General features: G+C 37.1%; 1 protein-coding gene across 43 annotated transcripts in view; it reads left to right on the top strand.

The window, feature by feature from the left end:
- The window catches only part of RBFOX1 (RNA binding fox-1 homolog 1), a 1,167,310-nt gene that overhangs the window by 1,146,052 nt on the left and 5,554 nt on the right, over positions 1-15,704 (top strand). For 6 of the 43 annotated variants that reach the window (XM_038151507.1, XM_038151470.1, XM_038151471.1 and 3 more), the window contains one exon: positions 5,592-5,644. The exons of the other annotated variants lie outside the window; for them this stretch is intronic. In XM_038151507.1, coding sequence (XP_038007435.1) covers positions 5,592-5,644 — 53 coding nt within the window. The remainder of the gene's footprint in view (positions 1-5,591; positions 5,645-15,704) is intronic. 43 annotated transcript variants of the gene reach the window in all.

Below are 15,704 nucleotides of genomic sequence, written 5' to 3' on the forward strand. Positions count from 1 at the left end.
ATAAATAGCTGCATTTGTTTCTTTTGAGTCAGGGTTTTCCTCTCTCTGCTTCCCAGGCCTGCCTCAAATTTTCAAAAAAGAAATGATCAGGAATGATGGATGTAGGGGAGCATTATCTTGTGATAAGGAAAGCATCACTCAAGGAAAAAGTAGAGGACCTCAGTGCAAGCCAAATATTCACATCTTCCTCTCTGTCTTGGCATCATCGCTGGTTAGGTTGAACAAAAAATTCTGCAGAGAAAAAGAACCTGACATTGAAGAAATTAGTCTAATAACCTTCCCAGTGCACATCAGGTCAAACAACTTACTGCTAGTGTTGTTGAAGCTTGATACCGCATGAATTATTTATAGTTTTATTCTTATTTCATTCAATATATCATATAGGTATGGCTGTGAAGTTGTTTAGTTGTCTTCGTGTTGTGATTCAAATGCTATGGGTACGGTAATGTACTTTGATCTTACAGTAATGGGAATATAAAGCATGATAATAGCAAAATCAACCTTCTAATTATAGTTATTATGCTAATATTAAAAAGTTTAAATTCTTTGATAGCCCTGATATTTAAATTTAGGACACCAGCAGGAGAGAGTTGGGAAGGACTTCATAAAATGATTATAAAGGGGAACTTTGTCCATCCTTGAATACTGCAGAAACCATTCAAGGAGCCAGCAGTCAGCTATATTGAAATTCACAGTGAAAAAGCCCTCAACATCAGAGTCCTTACAAAACCAGCAAAGTCTTAACATTTAGAGCACAAAGGAAATCATAATAGCTTTAATAATATAATGGAGAAATATACAGATGTACCCCATATAACTGCTGGGAAAAACCCTTGCTGCACGGGATCCTTGGGGAATATGGTCTGGAGCAGCTCCAGGAAGGGAAGTCAGTGCTTTTGGTTAAGCTGCAGCAATTTTACCAGCTGAGATTCTGATCCCTGAGTTCTAAATACTGGCTTTGTTTGTCAATCCCACAGTGGTCCTACCAGGAAAAGTCAACGGATTAAATATAGTTTAAACCTTCCCACTGTAACTTCTGTTCAATGTTGTGTTTGCCTTCATCCTAAATTTTGATGTTCTGGGGCTCTACACTGTTTTCAGCAGTGCTGTACTTTTGGGTGGGGGTCTGAACTTCTGTGTTAGGCAAAATTATTTCTGTCTAGTTTTAAGAGGTTTGTCAGCAAAGCCCAGGAATTCCGGTCAACAAAGCATAATCACTGTATGCTAGTGGATTATAATTTCTTTAACATTTCAAATTTCCTAGAGCCAGCATGATCAATTTCTTAAAATCCACTTTGACCTCTAGTATTCCATTTTAAGGAAGCTCTGTGCTGCTGAGGAGGAGGGATTGGAAACTTCTGGGAGTCATGGGTGAAATTAAGTGTGTGCCAAAATTTTGTCCTCAGTCATATGCTGTGAGAGAAGCACATCTCAGTGGTGAGAAGTCCAAGTGCCACCCAGCATTTTAGGGAGAGGAGAGGGCACACAGAACACTCACTGGTCCTGCATAGGTTTTTGACCCCTAGTGACCTAAGTTTATAAATTCCCAGAGAGCTGGGACCTCTGTACACTTGAGGAGCAGCAGGGCCAGTGACTGCAGGAGAGAAAGGGGGTGGGAGGCTGGTGCTTTTCACAGTGCAGACACAGAGGAGCTCTTCCTTCCCCAGGGTGGGATGACTCCATGGAAACTTTTAGAGGAAGCACTCAGGGTAGCAGTTTATTCTGAACTTAGGTTGGAATTGTGTTTCATGATAGTTACATCCCCCAAGTCATAAAAAAAAGTGTCTGAGACCCATTCTCTGAATCTCTTCTTATCTTCCACTTCCAGGTTCTGAATTTTCCATTAGTAAAGTGGGTAGATCTCTTTATGGGTCAGTATTTCTTCACAGATGTACTTGTTTATATTAGACAGCCATAGAAAGGACAAGGCTCAGGCTCCAGCGATTAAAGAATTTAAACCCCTCAATATATATAAAATCTCTATTCTATAGTATGGCATGTTTTCACCAAACAGTTTCAAGAAGAGAGAAAGAAAGCATGTAATGTGTTGGAAATGGCAAAGATCTGCTGGATAGAAAGAGCAGGGGCCAAAAGAGAGAGGTTTCTGTCAGATGTGGGGCCCTGGAGGCACACATTTGTTACTGCCAAAGGGACTACAGGGGATGGAGCAGGGGAAATTACAACATATTCAAACCTTTGAAGATGGTGTGATGCAGGTTCAATAATTACCCCAAAGGAAGAAAGCACATCTAAATCACTTAATAGTACTTCTGTTGTCTTCCCCTTCTGTTCTTGTTTGAATTCAGGATATATATCAAATGTTTAAATATTTTTTTTTCAAAATTTAAAACCATCTTTATTACCATAGTGGTAAAAATGAGTTAGTTTTCAATTTGCTAGAAGAGATAAAAATTGATATATGGGCTTGAGAGAAGCAGTAGTATGCAGAGTGTTTGCCCTTGGGAAGTAGCTGCTCGGATGGAACCCAGCCACTTGGAGTCCCAGCAGCACATTTTCCTGACCCACACTGTCTGGGAGACATCAGAGAGCTCAGACTGCCAAAAGGTGCCACTCCTGCACTTGAAGCATTGCACTTAGCCCAGGCTGTGAGGATCTGGCAGGTTGGATATATCCAACTGTACATTCAGATCAATGTATTTGTCATGTTAACCTTTCAGGTTTGTTTGGTTTCTTTGTTTTTGTTTTGTATTTTTTTTTCTATTTCACAGCCAGTAACAACTTTTAAAATTTTATTAAAAAAAAACCAACTTTTTTTATTTAAATCTCTGTTCTTTTACATCTGAAGTATTAAACAGTGAACAGTAAAAATTTGGTTCTATACTTTCACTGTTAATACACAAATTAAATTATGGAAGTGATTCTGTATCTTAATTGAGCAGGGCTTATTGTATAATAAAGTTGGGTCCGCTTACAATTCCTGCACCTTTTTGAATCATTTAAACTATAGCAGTGATGAGGAACACTAAACCAGCCTAAAATGCATCATGAATTTTCATCATGTCTTCCTTGTGAGATTTTCAAGCCTTGTATGCTCGACAGAGTTAGTGCAGAGAATTGCTCTTTAAAGGGAACCCTCCACATTTGCAGAGGACTGGGCAAGGTGAGCTGTCTTTTGCCACCTCTGCTCCCCACCTGCCTCAGGACAGAAGGGATCTGGTGCCCCACAGAGCCAGCTTCTCTGCAAAGGGCTCCTTTTGCAGGCTCTGGGGTTGCCCACACAAAGGATTAACCCTTGCTGTAGCCATCAGCTGTGATATCTGGGATGCCTCTGATGAGCAGTTTCCCCTCAGGGTCTGTGTAAACCACAGTATGGAATTTAGCTAAATAAATCCTGCCACTGCAAGAACATTAAAGCCATTAAAGTGCTTAAGGATTTCTAGGAATTGCTACAAATAACACCTAATTAGTTATAAAATATTGAACTGGCTTGTTGGACTCCAGCCTCTAGTCTTTTCATTCTCACAGTTGCTATGCTGACCAATATGTAACTTCATACTTTTAAAAGTTATGTATGGAGTTTGGAAATTAATTTTACAAAAGCAGAATAGTTTCTTTCTATGAAGCAGTATAACAAGAGATGTTTATAGTAGTTGTTTTTTTTTTTAAATAGGTATCACTTTGGGTTTATTTTTTTAATTAGTTTTTTCCCAGCGATTAGTGAAGACTTGGTTAAAACAAGAGTAAGATTTCAGAACCATTTAAGTATTATTTTTCATTCCAAAGGACAAATTGCATTAGTGTTCTGTGGTCTTCCTGGAGGTACTAAGCCAGCATATTACCCTTGCAGATAATTCTGTATTTTAACATCTGAAAATAGAAACGCTGTGGGTAAATGTTCCAGTGCTCTGAACAGAGAGGAACAAAAGGAGCTTCTCAGTAACCACTTTAGAGGCAGTTTTTAAGGAAAGGTGATCTTTTCATTTAGATGAGAGGGCAGTTTAACAACTTCATAGAAATGAGTCAGAAGGATTTTCTGTAAAACAGTAGCTGGTAAATCTGCATTGCTACTGGCTCTTTTAGGCAAGCATCTAACTTTTCCTGTGTAAAATTATCACAAAGGTGGTAGCAGTAAATACAGTGACAAATTATGCTACCTATGAAATACAGAGTAGCTCTGTATTTATAATGTAAAATTTATCCCCCTGTTTTTGTTTAAATTAATGTATTTAGCATTACTTGTTACGTAAATCTCATTAGCTCCTGAAACTGCTACAGATGACAAAATAAAAGCAAAACTGTTAATTGAACTTAATGAACAGTTGAAAATGCAAGAATGTGCAATTTGATCACTAAGTTCACCAGTGTCAGTATTTCTGCTAGGGCAGAGGCAGTGATCTGCTTTTGGACCCATGCAGTCCTGTCCCTGCAGTACAGATGGCAGATTCTTTGTTTTGTTTTGGATTTATTTTTTTCCCCCCTTTAGAATGTGAACCTCTAAGTAACAAGGTTCACAGATTTCTAAATGAGAATTTCAAATCTCTTGATACATTGGAGGTGAAGTAATAGCAATAGATTGTGTTCCCTTAGGGCTTAACTCCAGGTTTTGCTGCCCCCGAGGGACGTTTGCTCCTGCATGGTTTTCAGTAGGATCCTCGGCGCTTAAAGCTTGCAGAGCTGTTTTCCCAGGCAGTCCTTAGCCTGCATCCTTTGGCTCCTGGCTGTGAGGCTGGCATTAAGGCTGTGCAAAGCTCATGTCAGGTTTTTGCTGTGCCAGTGCAGGGGCTGAGTGCAGCTGGGAGGAAACCACACCCGGGCTCATTTACCCTGCACAACACAAAAATACCCCGAGGCAGCTGAGTATATGCTTATAAGGGAATCATTTGATGTTAATCCTTAAACATGGTTTCCACTAACGCAAATCCTGGTTGCCTAGATGTCAGAAAGGACAAATCAGGATTTGTGCCATAATGAAGTTTTCTGCATTTTGAAATTCTAGTGCATTTAGCATTTCTCTTTTTATGTTACCTGGTTCAAAAAAGAATTTTGCAAGAGAAGGTTTATATTAAATTACTCATATCTCTAGCTTATTCTCCTAAGACTCTGCAAAAGACTTTTCTATGTATTTGGATGACAGTATATGAGAATATACTATGTCATTTTTTAATAAATAGCAGAAAAATTAATTTTCTGATTGCAGTCATATTAGACATAGAAAAATATTTTAATTTCAATATCCTCCTTTCAGATGCACCAAGTAAATTGCAATTTGATTTTTTTTTCAAAAGCGCTTTTTACATATTTTGCAGTAGTGCCCTTTAATATCAATATATTGTTTTATTTTTATTAGACTTCATAAATATATTGACATATCTGTAACACTAAACATGAAGCTTCCAATGCAAGAGTTTGTACATAGTCCATATCCAAATGTCACCATTATTTCATTTAAAAGATCCCAGCATGTCTACCTCATGATCCTTATAAACTCTATAGTGCTCAACACTTTTTCTTGCTACATTCATTAAAATTAAGCACCCTTCCCCTACCCCATCTGTAAACATCAAGTCAATTGGCAGCTAGCACATTTCCCAGTCAGCAAGCAGTATTGTGAATTTTATCTTCTCTTGCAGAAATCAATTCGTCTTCGTTGCAGCAGATGAAATTTCTTGTAACACCTCTGCAGGTAACAATCATTGATACTTCTTGATGCATCCATCCAGGTCTCAATATCCTTTTTCACATGCTGCATTTAATCGTAAGACAAAGCGCAGGAAAGTCCGTAGTGTATAAACCTTGGGAACAGTTTAATGAATTTATACCTTCAGCCTATAGGTTCTGCCATATAAAAGCCATTAGGTTATTTTGCTGACTTTGGTGTTTTGTTTCCAGTTTAAGTTTATGGCCTAGTGTGTAAGGATATGTTAAGCCTTCTGATAAAAGCTTCAGGACTGTGACTTTCAGAAGTCAAACCAAACAGAACCGATGAGAAGAGCCAAGGCTTAGGTGTGTGTAGGACATTGTAAGTGCTATAGATGTAATAATTTTCTTTTCAACTCATTGGGGGCAAATGTTGCCCACAGGGGTATTGCAGACCCTAAAGCACTCACAAAGTCTATCCTATGGATGAGATAGTGGGAGAGAGGGTCTGTGCCTTCCGAGGATCTCTCTCTAGTAAGTAAAAAGTCTCCATATGCTATCACGTTGTAAGCATGGTACAGAAGAATGAACAATGTTTTTATAAGTTTTTATTTATATTTTATAAATATATTGAATATGTCAAGAGGTTTTCTCTCTTTTAAGCAATAGAGTTTGAACAAGCTTAGTCTTAATTCAGGTAAGGATGATGTTATTTTGCTACATAAGAAATCAAAAGGCTAAAATAAATAGTAATGGTGCCAGGACTTTTTCTGCCAATAATGTTGTGCAAAAAATCAAGTTCATAGAACTTCTCATATTGCAGGATGAAAGGGTATATAGTGTGAAATCAACTGTTGCTATTAAGAAGTGTTTGCTGATAGAGTTTTGTATTAGCAGAAATAAATGAAAGGTGATGAGAATTCTGTTTATGCCATGATGATCTACATAGAAACAAATAGAGAACATTTATTTATGGAAAAGATGATCATAGATGAATCCCAAATATGATAAAATTGTCATAATCTCTATGCTAGGTGTAGCATTTTTGGTGGTAATCTGAAAAGTTCTTCTGTAGTAAAACCTGATTTAACATAGATTTTTCCATGTCCTATAAATTATGAAGTAAATGCATTTTGAGAAGCCAACATGCATCACATTCTTCATATCACTCAACTTGGATTTTGGCTTTAGTTATTTCACTTGAGCTTCCTGCTCAGCTCTTCATTGAAGTGAGCTGTGGTAGGGAGGCTGCTAATTTGTAAATATTAAGCTTCGCTAAGTAAGAATAAAATATTTCTTTTAGCAATTTTTAAACTTGGAATTCTTGAGTTACACGTGGGGTCTGCGGGTCCAGTTTTGCAAAGTGAACCCTTCTAAGCAATAATTCTTGCTCTTGTAAAGAAATTTTTCTCTCACAATTCAGGCACAATTTAAGTGCCCAAGACTTTATTAGAGATATTCCGTATATGACTTTTTTAGAATTCCAATCAAAAATATATTATTTATATAAAATATAAATGTAATTTATCGGTGCCTTCAGTGAACTTTACACAAAAGGAAATGGATCTCTGTGTGTATTTATTAAAACTTTTCAGTTTACCAGTTGATTACCTATGTTGAATTGATTCAACATTAAGGTATTTTTGCTAGGCATGGTTTTGAGCATATGATAAACACATCCATCACAGGTGACTATAGATGACTTTTTTTTGCACTAAATATGAAGGAGAAAGGTGATGAAAACCTGTACGTGCTGCTTCTTATATACCTAAGTTTCAGTAAGAGAATTTAAATGACTTCTGGCTTCACAAAAAAAGTAATTCTCCAGCCCGTATTCCTGTGAGTCAAATTACTAAAGTTGAATTTGGTCTTTTGGATTTGTAAGTTGGCTTCCAACTCTTTTTATTATCTGATGTTTTATGTTTTAATACATGGAGCAAACATAGAGGTACTTTGAGAACCAAAACTAACCTTCCTGTGGTTTTTCAGATGCATGCAAAACACTTGCAGTATGATTTTATAGTGCTTTTTTAGTGCTCCTAAGCTCAATGACAGTAATTCTACTGTGTTTATAAAGTTGATATCAAGTGAAGATACTTATAAACATGCTCAATGTTTGAAATGTGAGTATATGTATGTTTGTATTGCCTCCCTGTAAAGGATGGGTGTTTTTGTGGATTTCAAATAGTAATATATAACAAGTAAAGCTTTGGTTGGAACTTGATAATCAATTGGAAATGGGAGGTCTTGGGTGGTTCTGCTGGTAATATTCACTCTTTTCTTCTCAATCCTTCATCATTCCTGCCAGAGGATACTTAGCCCTCAGCCACATGGTATCTTTTTTTATTTGGGAATAAAGTAATCTCGAGTGGATAAATGTGTTAATGAGAGATTTGTGTCCATAAACACATTTCTATTTGTGTGTCTCTGTCTGCTCTTGAATGCACATTACAGAGGGAAACCTCCTCAGATATCTGACAGAGGGATCCTTCCATGGGAAATTTAAAAGCATTTCACTCTTCATTGCATCCAGTGCATTCTGAGGATAAAAATAATTACTGTTCAGAAGAGAAGTTCTGCACTTCTGGGATAGATCTTCTCTGGCAGACATGATTAAAGGGTTTGCAAGCAGATCTGAACTAGAACAGAGACAGGGAAACTGTAAGAAACTCCTCTTGGTTTGATGACGGAATTTTAACAAGGATCTCTGAGGACCTTCCTTTAGCAAATTCCTGACTAGAGCTGCACTAGGGGAGAATTAATCCTGGGGTTCTTGTCTGATGGGAGCAATGGGCACCTGCCCTATCAGTCTCTGGGTAAATCAGAATGAGACGCAGAATGAACCTCTGGCTTATTTACATGTTGGTTGCAGAACCTTGTTCATTTTGCAGCTTTAGCATTCTTAGTGAATTTTTCAAATCAGTGCTCAATTTCTTTTTTTTTTTTTTTCTGTCTTTTAGGTTTTGTAACATCAAAATTCATAGTTTGGAAAGAAAAAGCATTTTTAATGGCTTTTGCAAGTGCATTCTCAGATGTACCTGCAAATGACATTTTATATTTTTTGTGTAAAAATGGCACAGGGTTATTATTTTATATTTATATTATCTCTCTCTCTTCTTCTAGTTTTTAACTATTATCCAGCTTTTAGATAGAAGCAAAAAAAATCCAGTGCTGATGCATGCTTGGTATTATTCCTCTCCCAAGTGTATTTGCAGTTTATGATTTTGAAATAACAGAGAGAAAGGCAAGGGTATATGTAAAGCTGAATTTAGAATGAAGTATGGTTGAAGTGGATATAACACCTGTCCAATTGTGACTGTATTTATTTACATTTTTGAGCAGAATCAGTCCCAGGAGGAAGGATTCTGTGTGTGTGTCTGCATGCAAGCAGAAGAAATGCTTTATAAAGCTTTAGAAGTTGACAGTCATAAATTAAGTTATTGACCTCCATTTGGAGAAAGATACAGTCTCCAAAATAGATTAAACATTTTGAAAGGTTTAACTTCATAACTCCAGGAAAGATGTTGAATAAAAGCAAGCAGCTTCAATAAGCAAACCGTGGGGTTTGTGCTATTGAAATATTTGAAGAGAATATTGGCCATTTTTAACAAATGCAATTGCTCCAGTCATTGCAATTTCCTTGTATACTATCATTAACCTGTCAGCATGAACACTGCCACAAATTTATTTCACTGAACAATAGCAAATATGGAGATAGTGATTTAAAACAAATTAATGTTTGATGAAGTGCTTAGAATGGCTGCAGTGCCTGTTGTGGCAAACCTACCTCTGCCAGGGTAGGTACGTAAATAATTGCAGCTGGTCAAATTTTTGCCTGACAAATTTTCATCCATCTCATTGACCTGTTCATGTGTCTGGTAGGAGATAGTGATTAGATCATGCTTTTACAAAGGAATTTGAAAGAGTCCAATCCAAAGTCTGTGGAAGAATGCAGCTTCAGAGGCGTTTCCTTCAGCCTCTTAGAGTTACTGTGTGAAGGCATATGCTCAGTTGAGAGAGGTTCTTCCCTTTTACTATTGCTGCCAATGGGTTTGACTTCATTTCATGAAGCAGTTTGGGAAAATAACCCTTTTCTATGAGATGCTTTTATTATTATGCTATGCTCTTCTGCTAATCAAATAAAAAATGAAGATGAAGGAGCATCTGTATGGTTTCTGTTCTAGTATTTATTTAAGGCTGTACTGCTGCTCCCTGTGAAAAATAGCAGATACTGAAGTTTTTGCTCTGGAAAGACTAGGAAATGTTGCACTAATGCACAAAATTAAACTTCTTCTATAAATTCAAGTGTCCTTTATGTTGGCAGTTTAAACTTGCATTTACTGCTGCTATAAATAGTTGCTTATATGGAATTCCATTTGTCACAGCTTTTACTGCTCTGGGTAGTTGCATGCTGAAGATGTTCAGCCATTGGGCCAGTTGATAAAAATCAGTAAACACTTTGATTATCCTCTGTTGTCCTTTCATGAGGTTTGATTAATTCCTTTTTGTCAGCCATGGAAGCCCTGGCTGGCGTGGCTGTCATTATCTGTGTGACAGCTTGCCTGCCCGGTGCTCGCGGTTCTAGGTCAGTTCGCATGGCTGCTCAAACGTGACAACACGACAAGATTAAGGAAAGCTGAGGTCCTGTCATTTGTAAATGGAGGATTTGCAATGTGAAGCTCCTTTGATAACAGAAATAGTGAATAATCTGTGTTTGTCCTCAACAAGTGCCTATAGGCACGTGCGCATCTCCTGGGCTGTTTTTTTAATGAAGCAATTAGATTGGTTTTTCTCTGGTAGGCTAAAAATAGAGCACATGAAAGATGATTTGTGTGTGTGCATGCATGGATGCCTCTATACAAGTCCATTAAATGAGCAAGGATTCAGTTTTAATATCTTGAGATCATCATATTGCAAATAAACATAAAGCAACACTATGGTTGCAGAATTTTATACGTAATCTCAAAAGACTGCTTTAAAATTTTATAAATAATGTACCCAGTATATTTATTATTGCACTAGGTAAGAATTTCTTCAAGCTTTATTGCCCCTAAATATAACAGCAACAGTAATAAGAAAATGTTTTACAGACTTAAGAAATGCTTTCTTTTCATTGGAATAGATTTGGGTTTAGGTGTCACCTGATGGCAAATTGCAGATTTCCCAGTGGCTTTTTTTAATGAAGTTTATATAAAATCTAAGTTTCTTGGATAGAAGCTACACAGAAAGGTGTGGTGCATAGAATTCTGTTTGACTTTTGGCTAGGCATCAGCTTCAATTCCCACTCTGGTGTGAATCCACACAGCAAGACTGAAATTGAATGAGAATTCTTACGCTGAGATCTGTGCCTAGGATTGCTCCAGTTTGCAGTTGTCCAGCATCAGCTCAGGGAAAAGTCACCTGTGCTGCTGTTTGTTACCCTTCAATATTTCTGCAAATTAACCAGTATCAATCATGTTCATTTAAATGTTTTAGAAGATGACAGCTCAGCTTTGGCTGACTGCAAGCATCTTACAAATTTTAAAAGATACAGGCTAGCAAACAGAAGCAAAATTAAAACCACATCTGAGCATCAGCGAAACTTCTGCAAAACATGCCTGCCAATTAGCAAGGAAATTAACTGGACAAACTGAGATGTGACATACATGAGTAAACAGCCAAGAATTGGAAATTAATCTCTACAGAAAAGTCTGCATAGGCTTCTCTACTTTCTCCTTTCCCCAACTTGCAGGAAAAAGTAAACAGTGCTTTTAATATTTCATCAATGACATATTTATGAACATCCTTTCATGGAAACCTTTCATTATTGCCCTCTACCCATGGCAGACCGTGGTCAAGTTTCTTATCTCTGAGAAAACCTAGGAATGTGTTAGTTACTGTAGTGATAGGAAATCCCTTATGGCTCTGCAGGCACACAGGAGTTCAGCCCTGCAGTACACCTTGAAGTTTCACTCTTTATTGTGCTGCCTGTCACTTCCCAATTCTTTCTCTGCTCCACATCACAAATCTGTAGCACATTATAGGTCATGGAAGAGGAAGATGCTATGAATAAAGTATGTGATGGTCCTCCCGTGTACAGTGACCTCAGTGTTTGATAATGTGCATCCAACACTTGGCAAGGGGAATTTTTGCATTCTTAAACTTTCCAATCAAGGAAAATGCCTGGAAATTGTTTTTTATCAGCAGATTTCAGTTTCCTTGATCTTAAGTAAAAACTTCAGAGACATCTTTGTCCATTGCTTCTGAGGTAGACAGAGACCTGTTGGCGATTCAGGTGCCTGAAATGCCCGCAGTCTCTTGATGTTAGTATCTAAAATGAAGATAATTACTTGTTTGCACGTTCTTCGAACACCACAAGCAGACACCATCCTACCATAGTGGGATGAATTTTAGGTTAAAGGGCTACCCCTGCTGCACAGGTTTGACCCACTGAGCCTAAAATACTGCTCAGCAGTGTGGTGTGTGACTGGTGTGCACAGGGAGGAGCTGTGCTGCTGGTGTCATCTCTCTTGGGATCATCGTGGCTCTGTGACCAAGAGGAAGAGCACCAAGTTAGTTATTGGAATAATTTCTGGATTTATGTGGTATTAAGGCCAGGTAACCCTTGCTTTCCTTGTATTCCTTCCAGAAGCAATGTGATGACTTGACTGTTCAATTGCAATTAAAATGGGTAAAGAGTGGATAATATTGGGGAAAAGCTCAATCAAAAGATTGAGCTTCCCAGTGCTACACAGGCTTTGCTTGTAATATGGCTGAGGTCAGAGTTAGATTGATCTGAAGTAGTGACCAAGTTTTAATTCTCTCTTTATACCTCTTAAGCATGTTCATAATTTTCTGTAGTTCCTCCAGCAATATTAGATTTGAAAAAATGGAGGGCACTTGATAATGATAAGTAAAGTAAGTGTATCAAATTATTTAAAATTCTCCTTCTATGCTTCTCAAATCACTTGAGTGAAATGTGCTGACTTGGTTCATATTTTATGTGGTGAATTTTTCCTTATTAGTTCTGTTATTAAGCACTCTAGTGTGTGTGTTATTTAGGAACTTCTAAGTGTCTCCAGTATTGGAGCTCCACTGTCTGCCCCAGATGTGTATGGAAAAGCAGCCATACTACTAAAGAATTTAAAATCCTGAAATGGCATTTATGATCAAAGAGGTGCAGAATCCCCCAATTTTTAGAGACTTTCACAACACCTAGTACTGATTACTTAGAGAGATACTTCCTTTCAAAGGCAGGCCCTGAAAAATAAATCCCACTATTTCCTTTTTTAAATTACTTAAAAAAAAAAAAAAAGATGAATAAGAAAGAAATTGTCATCTTATTTTAGCATTTCTAGCATTTTTAAGTACTTTAACATTTTTCAACCCTCTGCTGAAAAAGAGATGAAGGCATAGCATAAGTAAAGATCATGCCATCTATTGGTGGATAGCTTATGGCTGCCTTATAGAAGTTAGCATGGCTACACTGGGGTTTTTTCTCAGTTATTTCCCAGGAAGTTGTTTGTCCAGCTATTTAAGAACCAGTGTCAGTATTTTAACAAAATGCTAGCAAACATTTTTTTTTCCCATGATGTCCTGAATGCTTGTCCCAGATACAGTGCAAAATAGAGGAGCATACCTTGTTCTAGTTAGTGATGCATCAAAATTGTTCATCAGCTGTGTTCGGAGACAAGAATTTGTGCATATTGCATTGGATACATTGTTTTATCATCCTGTAAAATACACAGAGAATGGCATTGACTATTAATTTATTCACCACCTTACCATTGGCACGTCCTAAATTTCAGTAAGTTGTTTACCTAGAATGATAATTTGCAGTGTAAATTATCACAAAGCATTAAATGCCGCTAATTGTAATGAGAAGTCAGCACGCTGGCAGAGCAGTGAGTGAGTGAAGCAGTGTGGGACTGAAGCAGCTTACTGATTTGCAGTGTGACAATATAGTTTAAAGCCTTCCTCCTATTTTCAGCCTGGAAATCAGAATCTATTCTGCTAACCTTCTGAGCTTCTAAATTTGGTGTCATGCAAGGGCGTGTTTAAAAATTAGCATTTAAAAAGAAACCCACTTGCTTTAAGTTTAAGCTGACACTGTTCCTTTCCTCTGTGGAAATGAAATTTATTAATCATAATAAAACCATCATATTCTGAAGGTAGAGGTCACCCTGAGGAGAAAAAAAAAAAAGTCTATTCATCACAGAGGAATTTCAATGCATCTTTTTCCCAGATAATATCTGAGCATGTGTTCTTTCCCCTTTGGAAATATTTTCATCCATGTTTGTGCTTACATATGTCAAGTGTATTCAGGAGCATGCAAAAAATGAAAATTGTGCAGTTTAATTTTGTACATTTTCTTTTACAGAAGATTTGGAAGGATTCCTTTTACATTTTATTTTGTGTTTACATTGGACACATTTGTTTAAGTGGAATTTCAATATCCTGTAAAAGAAAAACAAGTGTTTGTTATTTTAACAAGAATATAAGCATCACTAATTCTGCAATAGCATTTCTATGTTAAGATCACATTAAAAGCTTTAGCATTATCATAGTATAAATATAAACCATTCTTTTTAAGGAGCAAGGATTAACTTTGGTCACAGTTCTCACATTAAGATTTCTTCACAACTCTTGTTTTAAGAAAAGAGACACGGTTTATACAGAAGGATGAAAAAAGCAGTGTAAAACACTGACAATAAGTCATTGCTGCTTTGGAAAAAGGGCAATAAAATGTACTCAGAAGTCAATACTGGGTTGAAACTGTCATATTTTCATCCTTTGAAATTGCTTAATGTGCATGTTTATCCATATTTTCCCATCAGTGGTGAAGATTTCTGTTGAATATTGATATTATAATATTATTAGCAACATGGTATATTATATCAATGTTGTAAACTTGCCAGTTATTTCAGTAGTTGGCTAAAATGCAATAATAATTTAATACAGCCTGAGCCCTGGATATTCAGGCTTGGTCCTTCCTTACAAGAGGCCCTTGCATTTGGGCCACTTAATGCCATCCTAGTGTTTGTGAGGCAGTGGGACACAGCCAAGGGTCCTGCGGGAATGACAGGTAGGATGGAGGCAAAAATGTAGCCCTACTACTGGACCAAAATCAATGTGTTTTTTACAGATACAGATTTACAGCCCTTGCTCAGCATTGCAGCGATAGCAGATAATCAGGAAAAAAAGCAAAACAAAGGAAATATACCAATTCCCATTTATATAAAAGTAATAATCATGGCATTAAAGCATGTATAACACAGTACATGCAATTCCTCTTGCATGTTACTAAGGACATGAAGGAAACATGCCTACCTTTAAATTAATCATTTCTCCTTCCTAGATGTTTTCTTACTGTTGGAATGAAATTTGGCTGGGAAGAATTAAAATTATAATGATATTCAAAATTCTCAGACTTTAAAAATTGGCATAGAGCAGTAGTGTCTTCTTTCCTTCAGTGTAGGTGAACAAGACACAAGGGATTCTGTTATTATTTCAAATCCCCAAATCGTGTTTGCATCCTAATGTGGAGGGTTCCAAGGCTGAGGTTTGTCAAAGTTCTTCCTACCAGAGAGGCTCCAGAGTGTGGGATCAGTATCAGATCTGCTCAGAGAACTCTCAAACTGCCTTTCCAGCTCAGAGAGTTACCAAGTCCTTTACCCAACATAGACTGGTGTGAGCTAATTTCCTTTGTTGGGTAATTTCTAAGGATAGGTGTTCTTAGATACCAAGTATTTAAGTAGAATTGATATAAAAATTTAATCCCTTACTCATCAATGCTTCGGAAGCAAAAGAGGAACCAATGCATTTTATGCAAGATTTTTACACATATTTTCCTGAGTTTCAGACCGAGTCTTAAGGAAAGCAATTGCCTAACACGCTGCTACCTCTGGAATTTCATGTATCCCTCTGATAGCAATGAAGACTTTTCTACCCAAATCTAAAGCAAACACAGCTGTGGGGTGAGATACAGAGCCCACGCTGATGAACTTGGGGTGCTTAAATAAATTCATTCATTTTTAATGTATTATCCCTTCATAGGAATTTGGATTTACTAAGCAAACAGGGCAGTACAACTGAAAGCATTCAGCTACAATGGTTGCACTTTGAAG

The sequence above is a fragment of the Motacilla alba genome, chromosome 14 (genome assembly GCF_015832195.1).
Source record: "Motacilla alba alba isolate MOTALB_02 chromosome 14, Motacilla_alba_V1.0_pri, whole genome shotgun sequence".
Taxonomy (NCBI): Eukaryota; Metazoa; Chordata; class Aves; order Passeriformes; family Motacillidae; genus Motacilla; species Motacilla alba.